The 17,873-nt window shown below is 39.6% G+C and overlaps 1 protein-coding gene across 11 annotated transcripts in view; it reads left to right on the forward strand.

Moving 5' to 3' along the window:
* The first annotated feature begins 887 nt into the window (after positions 1-887).
* The window catches only part of HECTD1 (HECT domain E3 ubiquitin protein ligase 1), a 64,840-nt gene continuing 47,854 nt past the window's right edge, over positions 888-17,873 (forward strand). For 4 of the 11 annotated variants that reach the window (XM_080396998.1, XM_080397007.1, XM_080397001.1 and 1 more), the window contains exons 1-2: positions 890-1,236; positions 3,386-3,672. In XM_080396998.1, coding sequence (XP_080253124.1) covers positions 3,533-3,672 — 140 coding nt within the window. In that variant the 5' untranslated portion in view covers positions 890-1,236; positions 3,386-3,532. Of the gene's footprint in view, positions 1,237-3,385; positions 3,673-17,873 lie in introns of all 11 variants that reach the window. The other 7 variants (XM_080397008.1, XM_080397000.1, XM_080397004.1 and 4 more) reach the window with 5 other exon arrangements.

Raw genomic sequence — 17,873 nt, forward strand, 5'->3', positions numbered from 1 at the left:
AGCACTTTCTAGATGTGTTACTACAACATCAAACAATAAAAATTTCTGCATTCAGTAAGTTTTAACCAAGCATGAGTGCCATTGCCTTTTTGTTCAGTGTGTGGTGTTAGCCTTCTAATTACAGGAAACATCTATGAGGTAGGTAGGAGTGACATTCAAATGTACAATAATCTTATTTACTGTACTTACATTAATAAGCTTAAATTCCTTAGAAAAATGCGTGTCACCCTACAGAGAAGGAAATTATTTTGAAGATCCTTTGCTTTTAGTCCTTCATTTTAAATTACAGTAGTTTGCTATTAAGTCCTTTTAACCCTTGGCTCTAAATTTATAGCAATTTGCTTTTTTTTGTGATCATAGGCACAGCAGCTGGCGACATGTGTACTCGGGCACACAGCAGAGCTGCAGCATCTCAAATTCACTACAAGGGCAAGTTACATCTGCTCTGAAAGGCCCATGACTGCAACATTTAAATCCGTTCACCACAGCCCCTTCAGCGGGGGTGCCGCTGGTGGGCCAAAAAGCGGGGCCTGCAAGGTGTGAGACCCCCTCCCCGTATACTAGAACGCAGCAGATAACCAGAACACGGCATGGAACAAAATGACCGGTAACCATAAAAACAAAAATCCCCGCGCAGCCAGGGAAACGCCAGCCAAGGCGCTGGCCGGCGGGCACCCAGGCAGGCCCAGGCCCAGGCCCCGCCGCTGCCGTCTGAGGGCGGCCGGGGGGTCCCCGGGACCCCGCTGCCAGGGCTGGCGCCGGGCCGGGGGAGCCGGGCCCGAAGCACCCCTCAGAGCGGGCGAGCTGTGCCGGGGCGAGCACAGTGCGCCCGGGAGGCCGCCGGGCACCCCTCGCCCCGGGAGGCCGCCGGGCCCGGGGCCGCGCCGCAGCTGCAGGCCGGGTGGCGGCGGCGGCAGCTCCGCGGAGGCGCGGGCCCGGCGGCCTCCCCCGCTGTGGCGAGGCGGGCCAGCGGCGTGGGGGAGGGGGGCGGCCGCTCCGCTCCCGCAGCGCCCCCAGCGGCCGCTCGGCCGCGCCAGCTCCTCCCCGCCAGGCGGCGGCGCGGCTCCCTTCCCCCTCCTCCCACCCAATCCCGTGCCGGGCGGAGCGCCATGGATGCCGCTGGCTGCCGCCTGCTGCGGGGCTGGGGTTGTCGCCGCCGCCTCCTCCCTTCTCCCCCGGTCTCCCCGCGGCGCTGAGGAGGGGTCGGCTCCGGCGACGAGGCTCCGGGAGGCTCAGGTGAGCGGCGGGGGCGGCGCAGGGCCGCTTCTGCTGGCGCCGGGGAGACGGCGCCTTTCCTGAGCCGCCAGGCCGGGTCACCCTGCGAGGCCTGCGGCTCGCCAGGAACTCGAGCGTCGCTGTCCGGGCCTGGCGGGTCGGTGTCGGCAGGCCCGGAGCGAGCGGGCCGGGGCGCTGGGCGGGGGAGGCGGCGGGTGCCGGGAGATCTCTGCGTGGGGGCTGCGGGACAGAGCGGGGCGGCGCTGCCGGGGAGCCGCTCACGCCGCCGGCTCGGCGGTGCGGGGGCGGCGGTGCGGGGGCTCCGCTTCCCGGGAGGCCGGCTGTGGGGAGGGGGCCCCGCTTCCCCGCCGGCTGGCCTGGGGCCTCGCTGGGGCGTGTGTGTGCGCCTAGGCCCGGGCGGTGGGGGATGCGTGGAGCTGCGGCCTGGCCCCTTTTCTGGTGCGGCTCTCCTGGGAGCCCCGGCCTCTCGCCATGCTCTGTTTTCTGCTCGGTGGTTCGTTTCCGTCTGGTTAGAGCCCGTCTGGGGTGCAAGAACAGCAGGTGCCTGTGTTGAGCTTGCCCCACTTTCGCTGTACCTCTTAATTTTCTTGTTTCTGTAGCTTTCCTCTCCCCCCCCCCCCCTCCTCCCGGTTAATAATTTAGTCTCGTTAAGAAGTACTATACTTAAAATACGATCCCAGTTGTACTGGCAAAAAGTAGTTTTGTTCAGTCTTGGAACAGGAAATACAGTCTGTAAACAGCTGGGAGGACCGTAGGCATTGTTTAAAGCACAGAAAATGAATTTAGTAGCATTTGTATTAACTTCTTACAGCGAGACTGCAGCAGTAACAAAATACAGAACTGGCAAGCAGCGATTGAGTGATCTGTAGTGTCATTACAGTTCTAAACTATAAAAAAATCATATCTGTCATACTTCTGTCACATCTTTAAGTTCGAAGCTATTGTGAAACAGCACTGCTGATTCAGTGTACGTTTCTCCATATAATACCAATTTCTGATTCACTTTGTAGATGTGCCCTTGATGGAGTTATTTTTTAACTATTAACTCGTTAGCAGCAAGTAAACAAGTAGGTAGACTTTGCCCGGATCGAGCTTCTCCCTCCTGCCTCCCCTCAATTTGTAGGGAGGCAGTCCAGTCTTTCATATTTACCTAGGAGTTTGGTAAACCTCCTTTTTTTGGAAGCTATATTTTAAAAAGAGTCAATTTTTTTCTTGTATATTTAGTTGCGGAGATTGGTTTGTAACAGTTTAGTTTTTCTATGAAAACACTCATGTTTGCTGTGTTCATAGGTGTGGGAGGTGAATTTGAGCCTTAGTAAAACACAAAGTAAAGACCAAGCGCATAGGTCAAAAATATCTCTTTAACATTCTAAAGGGACTTTTTTGGTCTTCAGCTTACATGTACAACTATGGCACTGGGCCAACAAATAATGTTGTTTTCCTTATATGTACATGAATTATTTGAGTTATTCTTGCATTTTTTAAAAGCTATGGGTTAGATATATTTTTTTCTGAAATAACCCAACAACCCCCTAATTCTTGAAAATGCAAATGAGACTTAAATTGTCTTTATCTTTTGACCTAAAAAGCTTACTGTCCATGTGTTTGAACTGTTTAAAAGATGAAAGATTAATACAACTTTCGCAAAGATTCTGCAAGTCTCAATTTTTTTGTTTAGTAGGCTTGTATTTAAAACGTGGCATTTGATGTCTTTCTGTATTTGAATACTTTAGTGAGGAGGTAATCCATCTTTCAGAAAGTTGGATGCCTATAAAGTGATACTAAAAGGGGGTAGGTAGGGCAGCACAGTTGGTCTTTATATTAACTTTTAGAATATACAGAGGGGTTAAGCGCAGTTTTTCTACTTAAGTTTAAATTTTGAGTTATCCTGTAAACAAGAGTAGGCTCTAAGTCTTGCTTGATTGTCAGCTAGAACTAGAGATTTATTTGCAGTGAAGCAGAACAAACTCATTACTGTTTGCTCACGTATGAAGCTTGAAAAAAAATTGCTGATCCAATATGCAGAACTTAATGTCAACTCAAAAATGTGCCATATGATTTAGAAAGGAGGAGATCCAAAAAGTGTAAAGACAAGACTGTGATGATAATGATATTTATTTATGTATTTATTTTTACATTTTCTTTCTAGGTGAAAACTACGAAAGCTTGGGGCTGGCTGAAGAGAGATACTAATTGTGCTTAAGTTAGGCTGGCTTGAACAATTAAAGAATATTTTTGGTACTTTTTAAATTACGTGGAGGCAGCTTTTTTTTTTTTTATAATTTAAAAAACCAACATGGCAGATGTGGACCCAGACACGTTGCTGGAATGGCTGCAGATGGGGCAGGGAGATGAAAGGGATATGCAGCTAATAGCACTGGAACAGCTGTGCATGCTACTTCTGATGTCAGACAACGTGGATCGCTGTTTTGAAACGTAAGTAGTTTTGGCTTTCATTTATGGAATGTTATTTTCCTCTTTTGGTAGCTGTATATAACATTTAACATTCCTAGAAACTTTTAGCCTCAAAAGTGTTTTCACAGACTGAACTTGAGTGTAGATCACTGAAATGAAGAGTTTCTGATGATGTTGTCTGATGAAAAATGTAGTGTCCTGTGATTACCTGCAGTGCCTTCTGACACATGATCTGATTGTTTCAAGAAATGTATTCGGAGTTGCAATGTGGAAGCGTTGGGGTTTTTTGTTTTGTTTTTAATGGTAGAATCTTTTTTTTTGCATTAAAATTATCATGATCACCTAGATATTTAGGCATTGATACTCTTGCAACACTTTTCTCAAGACATGTAGTAGCTTTTTCTGAGCTCTGTAAATACAAAAAAACCCCGCTGATATTAACCCCAATTCACACAGATATTTTGCCCCATCTTTGAAGAACGTTGTAGGTGATGCCACTCTCCTCAACTGCATTTGTACAGTTCATATAGCCTAGTCCCTGCTGTCACCTGTGTTTATATTGCTTACAGGAGAAGATGCTGATGTAACCACTTCTGTTACTTAATAATGTTGCTGTGCATGTGTTACACTACTTCCTGTGAGGGCCCACCAGTAGTAATGGAAAGGAGGTAGCAAAAGTATAAAGAATCACAACTTTTAAATTGGAAATATTTTTTTTGGTTGGTTTTTTGTTTGTTTGTTTGTTTGTTTCCCCAGTTTGGATTTTGATGCTCTTGCATCACTCCTCTTTTCCATCTTTTTTTTTGGTTACTCTCACTTCTCTTTCTTTTGCATCTCAGAGTATGGCGAGTATCTTTCTGATACATTCTACTTCTTAGGAGTGTGGGTTTAGAAGCATTTAAGAAAGTGGCTGTTTGTTACAGTGTATAATTTTATAGCACCAAAGAAGAGAACATTTTCTGGGGTTATCTTTTTCATCTTTCACAACTGCTTTTATCACAGGAAGTGTAAAATTCTCTAAAACTTGGATTTGTAGTAGTTATGTATCAGTGAGCACAGTTTAGTACACTTCTTTAGAATTTGAAATTTCCTGATCTTGGCCTTGACAAGCTTACAGGTAAAATTTTGGCTTGGAAGAGACTTATTGTAGGGAGATACATTTGACTTCCCTGTTTGTCGCTCATAGTACTGGTATTGGTGGAGTACTACGTTTTCAGCCTCAGAAAAGCTGATTTACCAACTTCTTAATTTCGTGCTATAGAAAAGAATTTGGTAGTTAAGAGTGAGTTTTTATGACTAATCTAGGTGAACTTCCTGCTTCAGTCTGTTCAGTATAGAACAGAAGAATTAGATTGTAAGGATATCTTCTGGGTATTTGAGAATCAGGAATGAAATGTCAACTTTTAAAGTATAAACTAGTTGTGGCTTTTAGACATTTTATTTAGAACAGACTTTCATCTTGATATAAATGAATTAAATAGTCCAAGGGCTTTTTTTCTTAAAATATAGATAATAACTGCTCTGTTATTGCAGTGTTGTGGTTTTAAAATAAGTTCTTATGTCTGAAAGAAGAAACATTAAAATACCATTTGGCATTTTAACTTTTGTTTTCAGCCTTGGTATGATTTAATTTTACTGGCCTTCTAAGTTGTTGATCTCTAATGTTGTAAGCTTCCCTTAAACAGAAGAGAATAAACTGTAAATTGGGAAAAAGTTATCAAGGTTCCCTGCCTGTTGAAGTGATTGTACAGTAAAGTTAAAACTGCTATTTTTGATTGTCAGCATGAGTATACTAAAGATATGGTTCCATGGTATTTGGTGAGCGGACATGGTAGGTCATTACCTTCTAAAGGGAGAGCTGCTGCTTCCCATTTTTCACTTAGTGTTTTTATTTCACCCAACCATTTTCTTGTTTCATGCCAGTGTCAGGGCTTTCTAGTTCACTAAAAAAGCAAGCTACTCTTTAAACCCACTAAAGAAGATGGCTTGTTTTCTGCTGTTACAATGAATTACAAGCAGATCATAGAAGTGTCTGATGAGCACCGGAGGTGGAACTGTGTAACTGGAAATACAGGGGAAGCAGGGAAAGGTATACACGCTTCTGTATAGGAGACCTTCTCAGGGGATTGTCTTGGGTGCCTGTGGTATCGCAGCCTGCATCTCAAGGTGACTTTATTTTGAAACTCTCTATAAGAAATAGGTGATGTCTTGAAGTATTTTTAAAATCTTTCCAAATGACAGTTCGAGTAGCCAAAGCTGTAATGTGCTGAGAAAGTATAACTAAAATAATCCTTGATAATATTTTAAAGTTGCTTTTCAGGAATGTTTTTAAAGGAATTATTGCTGGTCTGAATAGGAGTTTTACTGTGTGACAGAAGGGTTGCCAAACACATTTTTCAGGAACTAATTTTGAAAATGGTTTCAGTGTATGCCTGATTTATAATGTGGACATATTTTTCTGTTGGTAAGAAAACCAGCCTCTAGACCTCACAAATATTTTTTTTCTATTAAGCAAGAAGAACAGTCCCAAATTTTTTTGTATGCTGATCTTGGAATTGTTTATTGCTAGTAATTATGTTGACTAAGAAAACTTGTAAGAAAACTTTTCATCTGTGGAATTCAGCAACTAGAAGGTGGAATCTTAAAACAGTCAATTTCTTGGAGAATGAAATGTGATGTGTTTTAGGGATCAGTGACTAAATATTAAGTATTAGTCCACTTTTACGTAAGAAATTGTTTGCTGTTATATAAGCTAAGAAGAAAATCATTTTAGTGAAGTACATCTAGTGTTTAAAAGCTGCATATGGTGAGGACTGGCAAAGCTATGAAATAAAGCTATGAAAAATACTAACTCGAATGCTATGGGTTAATAGCGCAACACTGTTTCCAGACTGATTTCTTAGGTAGTTAAGGGTAATGCACAGTCTCACTTAACAAAAAAAGATCACAAACTTGGAGGAGAAAAAAAAGGTATTGAAATGATAGATGCAAAATGTTGTACTTGGTTTTGCAGTAAAGGGGTAGAGTTACTTCACAGATACATTCTGAAGGAAATAGTGTATTTTAAAGCTATTAATTTGTTTCCATACAAGAATAATGGATGTTGAAACGAAACAAGTGTTTCAGATGAAATGAGAAAAACGGAAGTAGGTACAAATGTATGGTGGTGTATTTTGTAGCCTTCTGGCAAAGTTCTAACGATACCACAACAGATTGCGGGGTATGTAGCCGGTAACAGGTAGTGGTGCCAAATAATTGACGTTTCTTTACTTCTCCCCAGATTTACATATTATAACTGATTATTTTTAGTGTTACTCATGTTAGCATTACAAAAATCAGCAGCATATTCATCTTCTGGTGATAATGAGTCACAGACACTGTTAGTCACATAGCATGAAGAATGGCTAACATTTTACCAGCAGCAAAAGCCAGTAGCTTAAATTACAGAAACTTAATGAGTAAATAGAAATGGTTCTGTTAAGCAGTTGACTTGGAGTAAACGACCTAAACTCGCGATTATAAGTATTGGTCCCAAATTTTAGTTAAACTGTGTGTGCTATTAAGTCAGCTTTAACAGGATTTTTAAGTAAGCCTTTTATATAAACATAATTGAAATCATATTTTCAGTGTTTAGATTGTTACAGGTAATTTCAAAGACAATGTAGAGATTGTTTGTTTCAATATAGCCCTTTTCCACATAGGTGTTTCAATTTATCTTTTTTTTGCCCTGTCTGATTGTTTACTTACGCTGAAATAAATGAAAACTCCTCAAATCTGGGTTTTGTGTTGCTATTTTCATTCCCTATCTGCCAGAGTAAAAGTGTTTAGCAAGGAAGGTGTTATTTAATTATTTTTCACTATTACAAAGAAAATTTGTTCTACAAGGCAGTAGTATTACAAGTAAAGTAAAACCTGAGTAAAATCATGTCTATGCTGAACAAATGAAATGGGCTTTACTAATGCTCAGAAATATAAAGTATATCTTCCCCATTGGTGGTGCCCTAAGTCGCCTCTGTGTATTTAGCATTAACAGATTTGATCAGCACAGAATTATCAAGAGTTACCAGCTTATTCGACAAATAAACCCCAAAATTATATAAGGGATTGGAGTTTAGGGTGCTAATGTGTAAAATAGAAACTCTTTCAGTTTATTTTTTTTTTTTAAATCAGATTTATTTTAATTAAAGCTTGTACTTTCCTAAGGATATATTTACTAGGGAAAAGGTATATCTTTACCTTGTACTCGCTAATATGTCATAACAAGTGTAAGAAGATAACTCTGATGAACCAGGGATTGTGTTGATGTGAGCTAGTGAGACCATGGTAGGATAATGTGGAGCAGTTTAACTTTATCTCCACCTGATTGTTTAAAACTACAGGCTCTTGTATTTATCAGGATTGTATTACTCCAATAAATCAAACTTGGATATATATAGAAAAAGTTTTTATTGTAGAGGTAGGGATGGGAATCTGAAGTGGTGTTTTTCAGGCCTGTTTTTAAAGTTTGGGCTGGCTTTAAAATCATCTTTGTAATTCAGTCAGTGGTAAAGCACCATGTAACAGATCTGACAATTGTGGTAAAACTGACCGGCTGAGAGGGCAGCTCTGTTGGTATCAAGGTGATTTCATGTTGTGTGGCCTACAGATTTGCTTGTTTTGTTATTTTAAGGGGGGAGGAGGAGAAGTCAGGCCATTATTACAGTTTTGTGCTGGAGTGCAGCCATGAGTAAACTAGGGTGAGTATTGCTGTCAACAATAGACTAGAGTTTTCGTTATTATTAACCATGCAAAGCATACGTTTTTAATGAATTATTGGTTTGGACTAATACAGACATCTCAATAAATGAAATTTTGAAAGCTTTACAATGGCAAGACTCATGTGATTTAAAAGACATTTTTTGTCTTTTAAATGAGGTCGGAGAGTGTGGCAGCAGGGAAATGCCAGCACTGAAGTTATTGAGTCTGTGCACTCCAATATAGTAGGGTCTTCAGCGTCGTATAGAGAGCTTTTATGAGATGGAAGTAAGGGTGTGTGCTGTATTTTTCAGGGAACTATCTTGTTACAACATAATGTTTAGAACTATTTCTGATTGTTAAGGTTATTTTTTGTTGTTGGGTAGTGGTTTTGCAGTGGTAAGAGTTTTAACACGTCTTTCTGGTTGCTCTTTGTAAAATTGGAATTATGGCCTCATTGTCACGGGTATTATGGAGATTAATTAGCCTTGTCTGGTCATTTTGAGAATCCTAATGGTTGCAGAGACCGGAAGGGAAGATTAGGTCATCTAAATTAACATCTTCTCTTCTGTCGTAGGCCCTTGTATTTTACTCTGTTGTTACTGAATTGTTGTTACTGAGCGTCTTGTTTGATACAAGCATAATAACTAATGCCTCCAATAGGGCATCCTGCCTAATTTTACCCCGTTTTGCTATTTAGTCTGCTGCCTAGTTGTCGTCTTGAAATTTGCTTGTCCTTTTCCATATGAATTGGCTGGACTGCCACATTTTGTGGTGGGTGGTCAGTCCAGCCTTTCTTATTGGATTAAAAGTCAATACTGCTCTTGCTGTGAACGTACTTCCACACAAGGATCAGCTCTTGATCTTCCTCCCCCTCTCCAGTTTTTCAGTTTCAGAGTTTTTCGGAAATATTTTCCAGTTTGCCTTCATCCATGCTGTTTATAGTAGCATAACTTACTCTTAGTTATACATCCCAAATTTAGTTAGATGTTTCCAAAACATTGTGCAGGAAGTGTGGTTTTAGTTATTTATCCTCAGAGTTGCTTTCCAAGATATGATTGCATGCTTCTTGTATATGGCTTGATGTATTACATAGACTAAGATCTGTAACTTGGCATTTGTGTGTGTTAAAACACATTTTGTTTAAATGAGCCTATGCCTCTGAGTAGTCCAGACAGTTCTGTGTAACTCATCACACTGTTTGTCACTATTTACTAGTCTGCATGTTGGTTTTTTCCATTTTTTTTCCCAGTAGAGTATCATCAAGTAGCCTTTGATCTGTTCAGGGTTTTGTGTGTGAGATAAAATTGAAGGGATTCTTGCAAGTACTAGGCAAAAGATAGGTGCAGAATTTTAAGGCAGCGAGTTAATGACCTTTTGCAAGATTCCATCTCCTTATAGACTGGGTGAGAGCAATAAAATAGATGTTACAGGAATTTCAAATAACAGGCAGGCTTCCTTTCTTGAATAACTGTGCTAGTCAAATTATTTTAAATATTGGCCTCTTACGAAGAGGCTATATAAGAGGCATAGACAGTGTAGATGTTCGGTAGATTGGTAGTGGGGAAGTGGAAGTTTTCTTGTTGAAGTTGGTTCTCTTTTTGAGCACCTGGAAATCCAGCCGAAGCTACTGGGGAGATGTTTGTATTTAGGTAATCTCACAAAACCATGCTTTTGTTATAATTGCTTATTTCATTTTGAAACTTTAACAAACTTAATATGTGCTCAAATCATTATGTTTGCACACTTGAGGTTGCTACTAATGGAAATCATAGGCAGAAATATCTGTAGTTTCAAGTTCTTCAATTTATTTAGCTATCATGGACCAAGTTTCTGCAAAATATTTACAAAATCCTGGAGACGGAACAAACATATGTAGAATTACTACCCTGAGGCATGACATATCTTTTATAAGATACTGAAAAATGAAGAAGGCATCCCAGCACATCCTTTGTAAATTGAAGAGCAGAGCTAACCATAATTTATTTAGAAATGGAGAAATTACCTATTCTGCAGAAGCTGTTTCTTGTGCGCTTTTTCTTTCATTTTACACAACTGATATTTATTGTATGTGTGGTTGAATACTCAAATGATGTGTTCTCTCTTAATAGTGAACTCTCAGAAGAGGGTTCAGCTGTCTGTCCTTTATTTAGGTAAAAGGAAGTTTGAAAGTGCTGCTAAATGTCAAATCTGATTTCTAAATTAATTTCTTTTTCTAATAATGCAGTTTCTGCTGGAACAGATAAAGGATGGAGTTGTTTATTCTCTACCTTTATTTTGTTGGCGTGAGCTATGATTGCAGTTGAGTAGAGATTCAGAGTTGTAAAACTTTTAAATATTTTATAATTGTAAAGGTTCCTAAATTAGCAGTTCATTTTTAGTTGCTTCTTCCTCGTACCTTTAAGATAGAGTGTGGTATTTCTAAAGTCTTACGTATAAGTGGATGTGGTTTGGCCTTTATTTGTTCTGTAACAGGATTGTAAGAAAACAGTGTACAATGTTTTGGAAGTGGCTCCAAAAGAATGCATAAAGGCAGTGCAGGGGTGTGGGCAATTCTCATGTGGATGATCTTGATTACTCTGCTGATGTTTTTGGTTTATATGTGGAAACAAAATGGTATTTCAGCAAAAGAAACAATAGGGGAAAGTCTGAGATCTCCACCCACAGAAGAGTAGAGACTGTAGAAAGGAAGAACATTAGTTACCCAAAAGTAAGTTGGAATTGCTGTTGCTTTAAGAACAAATCAGTTCTGCAGGGTATCTGTTCTTTGAAACTTTACAGTTGCATGACACGTTGTTGTAAATATTTAACTGGTATATTTTTCTTCAAAAAACCTTACTAATGAGGTTTCAATATTTTCGATTCTAGTGATATAAAATTATTATATATTGAATAATTATTAAATAGTGTAGGCACATATAATTCCATGTTTTTCCACTTTTAACTGGTCTTAGCAGATGATATGAATTAAAGATCCAGCACAAGTGCTGGCAGGCAGATGAGCTTGGGTTTCTGCCACAAGTCACATGTCTTGGAGCAGGGGCCTGAAGCCAGGGCTGTGTCACATGCCAGGGGCCCTGTGTCAACTGCATCCAGCAGTTACTCTGGAACTGAGTAACACACCCTCATGCCAGCAGTAGTTGCGTTAACCATTTGGGGGATGAAGTGGGGTTGTCTTTTTTTTCCTTCTTTTGGGTTTTGTTTAAACACAACAGTAGGCTTTACCGTTATTGCTGTTTTAGCTAAGGCTTTGAAGTGCATTTGACATATGAAATGTAAGTACAGAAATGGGTTTACAGTGCCTGTTTTTACTTCCTTTTACTTTTTTACTTTTTACTTCAAGCTGTAAAATTGGCTGAGTCACTTCATTTGAGTTTAAGGGCTTAGCACTGGCAGGAGCTTATTGCTGTCGCTATTTAAGAATTCTACATCCCTATGGACACTCCTGTTCCTAAACAGGGGATGAGATGGGGAGGGGGGGGGGGGTAGGAAAGGATTCAGAAGTGTGTCAGTATATGGCATGTGCTGATTATAATGCTGTAAGTGCTGTAGCAGTATATTAATAAATTCCCTTAGCCTTTCCTGACACCTTGTCAATTCAATTGTAATATTTGGCAAATGTTTTTAGATCAATTACATTTTCTGCAAAGGAAGACTGTATATTAAAGAATTTGCATATCATGGTCTTTACAATCTAATAAACTCTTTTTAACACGGAAAGCATGAATATGTTTTTTAATAGAAGTTGTGCAGAATCATTGATTTTTTTTTTTAATGTGGTTTAGTTCTTTTCTTGCTGTTAGTACAGAGAGCAGAGAATGCTCTACTGCACTAATCTGAATTGATTAGAATATGAAGAGTAAATATTGATAGTGGATAGTACTTATTTCAGACTTTTAAAAAATTGTTATTTACAAACCTGTCTTCCAGCGAGGCCTTTGAGACATGGCAAGCGGAAGACTTGCAAGATGATAAGTAGCAGAAGCTCTTATCCTAGGAGTACAGGAATGAAGTTGGGTAGACATCCAGAGAGACTTACAGTATTATCAGCAAGAGCTTGTAGCATTGGTTGCAGAGTAACCTCATTAACTCACTGAGTCGGTCCCTAATCACTCTTCTGAATAGTCTTCTAAAGTACTTGAGGAAGTGCCCGATACGATGTTAATATAGCTTCTTAGAAATGAAAACCTAAAAAGATTGTTCTTTAATTTTCATATTTGGTAGGACAGGTGCCTAAATAGAAACCTAAACTTTGGAGGTAGCTATTAACGCCTATTGGCCATTAGTTTCTAATTTGAAAGAAGAAAAAACATTAAAAAATAGATATATTTTTCTTTATTAGCACAAATTCACCATTATCTTTTTGTTCATTCCACTGCAGATAGGTCATTGTGAACGGTTCTCCCCTCCCATCACCAGCTTTGAGGATAAAGCAATTTTTTTTTTGTCACAATTTCTTTTTTTCTGAGGTACATTACTACTTTTAGTTAATACATGGTCTAGGTAAAAGCAACATGGTGAAACTGGTTTTGATATTGGGATGTTTTAAGTTTAGAAATTATGCACTTCGCTTTTTTTTCCCTCAGTGGGAGTTGAAGCCTGCAGTGATGAAAGGTTTATTGGTGGTGTTTTCTCTTGGAAATCAAAAGCATTGTCTGTCAGTAGATGGAAACATACTAAAAGCTGGACAGCAGTTGCTGTCCTGTCACATCAGTTTGTTCAGATCCATCGTTCTGCCCTCAGTCTCCCTGCTGTCCCAGGAAATTTTGGCAGCCATGTTTTTCTCACGTAGATGGTTTTCAAAAGGTGAGTCCAGCGTGCAGCCACTGTGGTACAGACACTCCTGAAATGCTTCGCTTCACTACCTGTCAAAGTACATTTTAGTTCTGAGCATAGCCTTAGTTGGCACAGTATTTGGGTCTATATTACTGATGGGACCTAACCTACAGCAAGTATTTGAGACAGTTTTAGGTTTCTTTGATCCATTTTGGCCTGCTTAAGAAAGTCAGTCGAGATTTACCTTGGAATCAAGTTGTAATAGTGACACATATGTAACATGGCTTGTCTGACTCATTCCTTGGTTCCTACCAGTATTGATTGTATTTGCTTACCTGGTGCTTCATTAAAAAGAGAGGCTGGTCTTTAGAAAGTGCTCTTCTCAGAACCTGGTTGCTAGAATTGCTTCCAGGTGAGCAGTGGATTTCTCTTCCCTGTGCTGCCTTTGCTTACACTTTAGTAACAAGGTGACTTTGCTCAGGATTGGATTGAGTGAAAACTCAAGGATTACTCCGAAAGCCCATTTGCACAGTTTTGAGGTGTAAAGACCATCCACTGAGTAAGGGCAAAACTTTCCCTTTTTTTAGGGGTCACATGCTAGCACAGAGAAATCTACAGTGGGGCTGTGTGACAGAAGGGAGGGGCATACTTTGGACACTTGCTATATGGCGATGACAGTCTTGATCCCATCTTCCATCGCGTGCTGGTGTTGCCATCTACCCCTTCCAGTTCCTTCTCGGACACTACTCACACATGCATGTTCTTGTCCCTGAGACACGTAGAGCAGATGCTGAGAGTTTCAACCATGAGAGACCCATGTAATAGCTTAGTGCGGATTTGGGGATTAGAGGGTGATCTCTATAAAGCTGACCTGTGTGCTTCTGTTTGTGACACAGCTATTGATAGAAAAGTTATCTGCAGCATAATGACTGAAGTTCTTCAGAATGACAGCTGTACAATTTTATGCTGTAATTATTCTGGCTGCCTGTGGGAGAAGACTGTAGCTGGAGCACTGGGGATGTGTTGGTGTGCCCTTCTCTGCTATTACAGGCTCAACCATTGATCTAGACTGTTGAATGACAGAACTGTTCTGTTCCCTTGCTAGCAGGAGCTTCGGTGACTGCCAAGGTCTGAGTGTACTCCAGTAGGCAAAAAGAATCTGAATTTGTCTCTATGGCATGTGCCTGCTTATGAATGTAATCTGTGTGCATCTTTTAAGAGTTCCTTTGTAACTAACCATCTTTTGTCTACTAGAACACTAGTTTGTAGTGTTCACTATGAAATAAATACAGTGATGTTTTACTACAGAATATTGACTTCTGTTTGGTTTTGTTGCTTTGTATTGAGGATGTTCCGTAAGTGTGTTAATCCCTTTAGAAAACTCTCAGCAGTCCATGTGGTTTATCTAGTTGTGTAGTAAATTTGCTCTCCCTTTATTCAGCTGCTGCTTTTGATTCTACCAAATCTTCTAATGCCTGGACTAAATATTTTTGCAAAGAATATATCTGTAATTATTACAGAACCAAGGTCAAAGGTTTTTTTTGCTACCTTCAGTAGAAGTAGCACTTCATGTGTAGGTTGTATATCTTCCTCTTGTTCTGAATATTGCTGCTCCAAGTAAAGCAAAGTAGAGCGTCATTCTTACCTGATCATTTTGCACACGTGTTCAGAACAGCAGTTTGGGTGGCGATTGTGGGTTTTAATGAAAGCAGTGCAATTCAGTCCTTCGATAGCTTTTGGAGGAGCCAGAATAACAAATTGCCTTCCCTAGAACCTCTCTATTAAAATAGCAGTAAATGCTGGTAATGGGTTAGCTGACAGTAAACTAGTAGTAACATCCTTTAAAAAGCTGTGAGGAATTGGAATAAGGAAACCCAATGTAACGATGCAATATGCTGAACAGTAAATAGCAGTTGTTAAAACTGCTGACATATCAAGGTGAGATGTAATAGTGTGGGATGATTTGTTTGCATTCTTTTGTCTGTATCTGTCCTATTGTACAATGATACTTCAGGTTTTCTAGGATGGAATCTGTTGGTTTGCCCTGGTACTGCAGGGAGGTCCTGATCTGTCACAAGAGCCTTTGGATGCCCCAGTATGACAAATACTAATGACTTCTATGTCACGGGCAACAGATGAGGAGAAGGAGGTGCTAAATATTAATAGGCACTTTTCTGGATAGAAGACAATGCAGCGAGAGGTTCAGAGCTACTAATGAACGGGGCTCTGTCTTGAACTAATGTGTCTAATGATCACAAGACTGCAATAAAGTGGTATTTTAAGCTTGCAGGGTGCGCTGCTTAGAATGAGGTACAGCAATGTGTTGGCCTGAAATAATACTACAGAGCAATGGGCAAGATAGAGTAGAGGTCCTGTCTAGGCAAACTGGTGTGTTGTGGACTGCTTTGGCTAAATGTCTCTCTTGTATCTGAGAATATAACTGATGGCTTTATTTTCAATGTCAACGTTACTATCATCGTTTGGGGCATGAGTTGGACTTCTTGCCAGCTATGACCTCTTTGAAAAAATAGTAGCTGTATATAATAGATTGTTAAGGCAGTGTTTGTAAAACAATAATAAAAGTACTTTTTTTTTTTTTAGAGACTCAGGGCTGATAGAATCCAGGTTTGTCTGTTTTGCTTTCCTCAGAAATACTTGTCACTTTGTATGCATTTTATTACCTGCTGTGATTTTAGGGGTAGCAACTTAATTTGTATTACTGTGTAGAACTTGAACCAAATTGTTTGAGTTAGGAGAAGCATGAGGGGGAAGATGACACAGTGGTGTCATTGGTGTTATCTTGACAACACAGTGTGCTACAGTAAGAAGCAGCAGCTCATTTTCTGTTTTGGAGACTTAAGGAAAAAGTCTGGTTTGATCTGTGGCCTGCACCCCCCCACCCCCACCCACCCACCCCCCAACAATGGCTGAGAAAAATGAAGTTTACACTTCTATCACTTCTAAATCTGTGTGTACTGTAATAACAATCAAGCTTTAAGTTATCTTTATATGCATCACTTTGGCTGATACTTCTTCATACACCATACTGGTTTTCACCTTTTTTACTATGCATTTTTCTGTTACACATTGATTATATGGTTTGTTAGATTAGTTTATAGTTGGACCAGGGCATTCGATTAGAAGGCTAGACTTTCTTCATGGTTAGGTAACAGGCAATTGTTTGAAATTATTGAATGAGTTCTGCATTGAAATACAATGAATTAACTTTTTAAAAGAAAAAAATATTAAAGATAATACACATCGCAGATGCTTAGTTTGCAGTAAATTAGTATGTACTGGAGTGGATAGTCCATAAAATCTTGTGCCACAAAGCTGGTGTGTTTTGTTCTGTTTTACTTTCAAGCCTGTGATTTCATGTGTGTTGTTGCTTGATTTACTGCAGGAAAAAGGAGGAGAAAGCACTTCGAGCTGCAGTATGACCTTTTTTCCTCCTTGTTTTTTCTCTTTAGTCTTCATTATTGTCTTTTAATAAGTCTTTATAAAATGTTTCTGCTGCCTTTTCTACGTGATGTGGTCTAGTTCTCTACTTCCTGGTTACTAGGAATATCCAACAATGCTACAAAAAACCCTCCAAAAAATCCCAAGAACCCCTGAAACCAAAATAAAAAAAGAAAATCCAAACTGTTAAAAAGAAACAAGCATCAAGTACATAGAGCTTGGAGGTTGAAGTAGCTTCAAAGAATTTTCTGTGAAAGTTCTTTATTAAAATTAGATCAGCTGCTATTTTCAGAAAGGATGAATAGTTTAATTTTTTCAGAACAAGTGAAGTTATTATTGCTGCTTTTATAGGAATTCAACGTGCCTTACCATAGTCGAGAAAATTAGTCGAAGTCTGGGTTGCTTTCTATTTTGAGAACTGGGCAGTTCCCACAGGTTGTGTGTGACGTATCTACAGGTTCTTCCTGAAACCTTATGATACAACTTAGTTTCCTTATTGGAGGACTGGAAATCATTCCTCTAAGTTAGAAAACAAATGTCCTGACAGCAAGTGGAGGTTGTTATTTGCCTCCTAATTGAAAAAGTATGGTCTCTGACTAATGTAGCTAGAGGCTCTGCCAAAAAGTCATTTTAGAAAAAAACCAAACCCTTAAGCTTTGCCAGTGAGCTGTGCTAGTGTAAGAAGAGTGTTGCTGATACTGTGCACTGGCGTTTATGTGCTGACAAAGGATTCAATATAAATAATAGGCTCTTAGTAAATTTATATTTTTGCTGTATCTGCTGGGTGATTGGCTCTTGTGGACAGGTGTTTTAAGGACAGGAATGGGTTTCTTACAAATTTTTAAATTTATTTTTTCAGAAAATACAGCCAAGTGCCATTTGTACTATGTCTTTTTATAAACTGTTAAATCATAGGAAAAATTTTAATGTTAGATTTGCCAAGTGTTGCTTTTAACTCCCTGCAAAAATCTAGAGGGTTTTTTCTGCTGCTGTCTTTGGAAATCTAAGAAAAATGTTTACTACTACTTGCTAGAATTACAGTGGAGATAGCGGAGTTGCTTACCGTCCACTTAGTTATATGTGTATGGTTTTGGATATTTATTTTTTTTTTAGGATTTGTCTTTATTGGTAGTCTTTTGCAATATAATGCTTGAAGAAAACTGTTCGTAGTAATGTTTTAGTGATCTGTTTGCTGTTGCATAAAATGCAGTGTAAAAGATCCAACAGCAAAACACTTGAACAGGTAGCACTGT

The sequence above is a fragment of the Falco punctatus genome, assembly GCF_963210335.1.
Source record: "Falco punctatus genome assembly, chromosome: 7".
Taxonomy (NCBI): Eukaryota; Metazoa; Chordata; class Aves; order Falconiformes; family Falconidae; genus Falco; species Falco punctatus.